This window comes from Myotis davidii, unplaced genomic scaffold (assembly GCF_000327345.1).
Source record: "Myotis davidii unplaced genomic scaffold, ASM32734v1 scaffold38, whole genome shotgun sequence".
NCBI lineage: Eukaryota > Metazoa > Chordata > Mammalia > Chiroptera > Vespertilionidae > Myotis > Myotis davidii.
In genome coordinates, this window is record NW_006291383.1 from 4,938,115 (window position 1) to 4,943,417 (window position 5,303).

The 5,303-nt window shown below is 44.1% G+C and overlaps 1 protein-coding gene and 1 pseudogene across 1 annotated transcript in view; one reads left to right on the forward strand and one right to left on the reverse strand.

Moving 5' to 3' along the window:
* Positions 1-195: 195 nt before the first annotated feature.
* LOC102772491 lies at positions 196-697 on the reverse strand (annotated as a pseudogene).
* A 4,296-nt stretch (positions 698-4,993) lies between these two features.
* SAMHD1 (SAM domain and HD domain 1) overlaps positions 4,994-5,303 on the forward strand; it is a 62,094-nt gene continuing 61,784 nt past the window's right edge. Inside the window, exon 1 of the mRNA XM_006764508.2 lies at positions 4,994-5,295. Coding sequence (XP_006764571.1) covers positions 5,091-5,295 — 205 coding nt within the window. The 5' untranslated portion in view covers positions 4,994-5,090. The remainder of the gene's footprint in view (positions 5,296-5,303) is intronic.

A 5,303-nucleotide genomic window follows, 5' to 3' on the forward strand; every position in this document is an offset into this window, starting at 1 on the left:
GGTGGTGAGAAGTTGGGCCTTTTTAAAGATTTTAGCAACTTCACTTTTTATATCGAGTCTAGAAATTGAAGTTTCATTTAATGGAATTGGTAATTTATATTGGGAATGAAAGGTCCTTCCACTGAGAAATAAATTTGTAGCAATTCCTGTAAACGCTGTGGGTAAAACAGTACCACCAAGACCTCTAATATAATATTTTTTTTTCATGTTACCAATTTTTAATGGGTTTTTCCTTTACAAATACACCAGAGAATCATGCAATGCTGCCAGCATTGGATGCAATCCTGGGCCACAAGTCTGTACACTCTTTTGCAACTGGTCCTGTGATGGCAGAACCTTTCATTTCCCCTTTATTGTTTACTATGACCCCTGCATTATCCTCAAAATAAAGAAACATGCCATCTTTTCTCCGGTATGACTTTCGTTGTCAAATTACCACCCCTGGATGTACCTTCTTTCTGAGCTCTGGTTAGCCTTTTTTGACTGTGGCCATCACCATGTCACCCACACTGGCAGCAGGAAGTCTGTTCAGTCGTCCCTTGATCCCCTTCACAGAGATTATATACAGATTTTTGGCTCCGGTGTTGTCAGCACAGTTGATCACAGCTCCTACCGGAAGACCTAGGGAAATCCAGAACTTCACCCCGGAGGACCCACCACATCCTCTCTTCGACATCTTGGACGTCGGAAAAGGATGGAAAGGTCTAATATAATATATTAAAACTTTATAAAGATATGCCTCCATGCTCCGAGGGTGGGTTCCTGCCTCAAACCTTGCCCTTGCGGGAAACAGCTCGGGGAGGGCGCAGCCATTTCCAAGGCGACCCCTGCAGGATTGACTTCCCTCTGGTTGGTCGAGCTTCGGACATGATGTGTTACACCCAGGGTTTTTATATAAATAGATCCTCACCCAAGGACATGTTTAATGATTGTTGATGTTCTTTGTGAACGGTGACGCTGAGATGAGCTTGGCGTGCAGGATTAAGTTTAGAGAAGCAGAGGGCTATTGCTAGTCAGGCGAATAGCAAAGCCCCCAAAGCCCTCATGGCTTTTATTTGGGGACTACAGCAAATAACAATGGAGTACAGCAAGTAACAATGATTAACAAGCATGCTTATGAGATCATCTGAGGTAAGTTATACATTTAACTATTAATTTCCTATGTTATACAAAGACTCTTTCCACCTGCAGCAGTGCACCCTCCCTTGAACTTTCCATGCCCTCATGGACTATTTATCACCTCAAGGAAAGTTCTGCCCCTAAACAATAAGTCTTGCTTGCAAGACTTTGTTCTGACTTGGCCTGCTTGCAGGCTCCCATCCTTTCTTGGCAGAATGTCCTCTTCTAGTTAACTTCATTCCACTTGACTAGCTACGATGATTTTAGGTAGAGGAGAAGGGAGAGAAACATTGATCAGTTGCCTCCCATACAAGCTCTGACCAAAGATGGAACACACAACCTAGGTATATACCTTGACTAGGAATCAAACCCAGGATCTTTCAGTATACAGGATAATGCTCCAACCAACTGAACCACACAGCTAGGTCTCCTCCTCTCCTCTTAAAAAATTATTTTTCCCAGAGCAACAACTTCTAACATATAAATTTATTATTGCTAATTATATTATTACTTAGAGACCTGATGCATGAAATTCGTGCAAGAGTAGGCCTTCACAGCCCTGGCTGCCTCGGCTCTTGTGGCCCTGTCTGCCTCATGGCCCTGGCTGCCTTACGGCCAAAGGAGAGAGATAGCAAGAGAAACATCAATGTGAGAGAGACTCATCATTTGGTTGCCTCCTGCATGTACCCTGACTGGGGCTGGAAATGAAACCTGAAACCCAGGTAAGGTGCCTTTGACCGGGAATTGAACCTGAGACACTCAATTTTCCATGCCTACGATCTAACCACTGAGCCATGCCAGTTAGGGCTATTTATATCTTTTAAATTATTGACTGATTTATTTTAGAGAGAGAGAGATTTGTTGCTTCACTTTTCATTGATGATTCTTGCATATACCCTGACCATATCAGGATGATGCTCTAACCAACTGAGCTACCCAACCAGAGACTTGAGCATTATTTTTATCAGACAAGAAAATAAATACTTTTAAAACATATACATATTTTATTGATTTCAGAAAGGAAAGGAGAGGGAGAGAGAGACATAAACATCAATGATAAGAACCATAGATAAGCTGACTCCTGCAAGCCCCAGCCAAAGATTGAGCCTGCAATCCCAGTATGGGCCCTGATCAGGGATTGAACCATGACTTCCTGGCTCATAGGTCAATGCTCAACCAGTGAGCCACACCAGCTGGACTTTCTTTTGTTTTAATATGTTTTTTTTTAATTGATTTCAGAGAGAGGAAGGGAGCGGGAGAGAGGGATAGAAATATCAATTATGAGAGAGAATCATAGATCAGCTGCCTCCTGCATGCCCTCTACTGGGGATTGAGCCCACAACACCAACATGGGCGCTGACAGGGATTAGAATCATGACCTCCTGGTTCATGGGTCTACGCTCAACCACTGAGCCACACGGGTTGTGCAAACACCTTCTTTTAAAATGAATTTTCGCTTGGCTTTGGGATTTGGGCAGATGGGTAAAAAAGAATGTCTTGAGGAAGTTAGGTTTAGTAAACATTGAAGAGGAAGTGATAAGGGACCAGGACTGGCACTGAGATCCAGCAGCACTGGTTGAAGATGAAGTTGGGGAGAGATGTAAAACTACATGTTAATGCTGCCAGAAAAAAAAATGCTTAGCTCATCTGGATGGGTGGAAAGTAGCTGGGGAAGGGCAGGGAAGAATTGCTCGGAATATTCAAGGTCATCAAGCAATGGGTCTTAAATTAATTGAATGTATAGTCTTTTCTAGTCCTAATATGGTGAGATCAGAGGAGAGCTTAAGCACTTATTTTCTCAATATGAACCAAGCACAGAGACTGTTTAAATATATATATATATTTGATTCTTTTACAGAGAGGAAGGGAGAGGAATAGAGAGTTAGAAACATCGATGAAAGAGAAACATCCATCAGCTGCCTCCTGCACACCTGCCACTGGGGATGTGCCCGCAACCAAGGTACATGCCCTTGACCAGAATCGAACCTGGGACCCTTCAGTCTGCAGGCCGACGCTCTATCCACTGAGCCAAACGGGTTAGGGCCAGAGACTGTTTTTAGTAAGTATTTGTTCCCAGATTGTGAAGTATGGATGGAATAAGAACACCAGGACTGTAAGTGGAGTTAAATGCACTTGCAATCTAGAAAGTGCCCAAGTTTTGGAGTCAGCTTTAAAATTCAATTCTGTCACTTGTCCACGGGGGCTTGAGCAAGTACCCAGCCATCAGAAGATTGAGGGCCCCTAGAAAGTAGAGGATTAGAGGGGAAATAATAAATATGGCATTAAATTACATTCTTTAAAAAACAAATGGAAAATTAAAGTTCTGAAAAGCAATTTGTTTTGAGCAAACCCAGGGATTAAATGTTTATATCACCTGCTTTTATCTTACTAGGAAATCTTACTGTCAGGGCAGATTTTCTCACAAATCTTATAAATACAAGTTTTCAAACCAGCCGTTTCCAAGTTAAAATGTAAGTCTTTCAGATGTATGTTATTTGTTATTTTACCCTCTTGTTTCGGTTTCACAAGTCTTGACAACTGTCTGGTCTTTTCTCAAATAATTCTAGGGCTTATGGGTGTGGTTTTCCGGACCTGGCCCTTCTGTGCAGATTGAGGGCCAGTAAATCACTCTATACTTTCCCTTACAGGTCTATAGGACAAGGAAGCCATACAAAATTTTGATTTAACTAATGTAAAATAAGTTTATATCAAAACTCTCATTAACAAACAATTGTTGGCAAGTGATTAAGAGCAAAGATTTTGGAACCAGACTAGATTGCATGGATTTGAATCTTCTATGTTTCATCACTTTTTAGCTGTGTGATCTTTGGCAAATTATTTACTTTTTTTTCTTTACCTTATATCCTAAAGTCATTGTGCTATTTAAATGAATAAATATTTGTAAAGCCTTTAGAACAGTGCCTGGCACACATTAAAGTTCTGTTTGCGAAGAGTATTTTGTTTACCTTTAGCCTGCTATTTAATACTGTTTGATTATTTGCCTCATTCATCCTTCATCCCCTAGCTGGGTCTATGGCTGGGTTGATATAAAGTTGTACTGCTTTTAGTAGTGGTAGTAGTTGTCCTTTACCAGTTAATCACATGGACCAGGATTTATAGGGAACTTTGGGTCCTGTCCCAGAGTGGCTAAAGTGAGGGGGAGATGCCTGCCATTTTCTCAAGCTGTTACCAACCGGTAGTAAAAGTACTTAAAGATAATTGTAAGTAATCAGATTGGCCCCTTTCTTTCTTCTGGGCAGGGGGCTAGACTGGAGAGAGGGGTTGAGGATTCTTTGAGAGAAATTTGAAGTCAGCTTCCCTATGGAAACCTGAAGATAGGCTAAGAGTTCATGGATAGGCATCCCCTATTCATGGATAGAGCCCTCTCACGGGCCAGCAATACTGTAGAACTTCTGAAATGCAAGAAGACATTTTCACATCAAATTTGAAATCATTCCAGGGTCTTTCAGTTCAGCTTCTTGCCCATTTTTTCTCTTAATTGGAAAGATACTGGAAGCCTTGATGGCCTTTTCGGTTTCTTTTCAGTCTGGTGCATCTGAAACACCGGTAAGTCTGGGGTACTCATTTGGAGGAAGGTACCCTCAACTCACCTTAAGAGCTCCTGCCACGGACGGTGGCCTGACTTCCACGGGTAGGAGGCACAATCTTTTCTCGCTCCTGCCCTTATTAACATCACCCTGAGTTTTGCTTCTCGCCGCTCAGTTTCCCGTAAACTCCCAGGGCTCAGTAGAGGACCGCTGGCTGGTCAGTGCGCTTGCGCAAAGGACCGGCGGCTGAACTGGCTGGGCTGTCTTGCCCCCAAGGGCTGTGCTGTCAGGGCGCCTGCGCAGAAGGCCAGTAGGCTGGCAACGTTAAAAGGACCCGCTGCCAGCGTCGGGCGGTCAGTACGCCTGCGCGAGAGCTGAGCGCCGCGGTTCTTGACTGTGCTGCGCCGGACGCTGTGTGGAGCCATGCAGAGAGCCGACTCGGAGCAGCCCCCGAAGCGGCCCCGCTGCGATAGCAGCCCAAGGACGCCGCAGAACACCCGTTTCAAAGCGGCGGAGGGGTCGCCGGATCCCCTAACCTCAGACCACAGGACCTGGGACCCGGAGCAGGTGTGCCTCTTTCTGAAGCGCAATGGCTTCGAGGATTCCGCACTGCTGGACCGCATCCGAGGTAGCCGG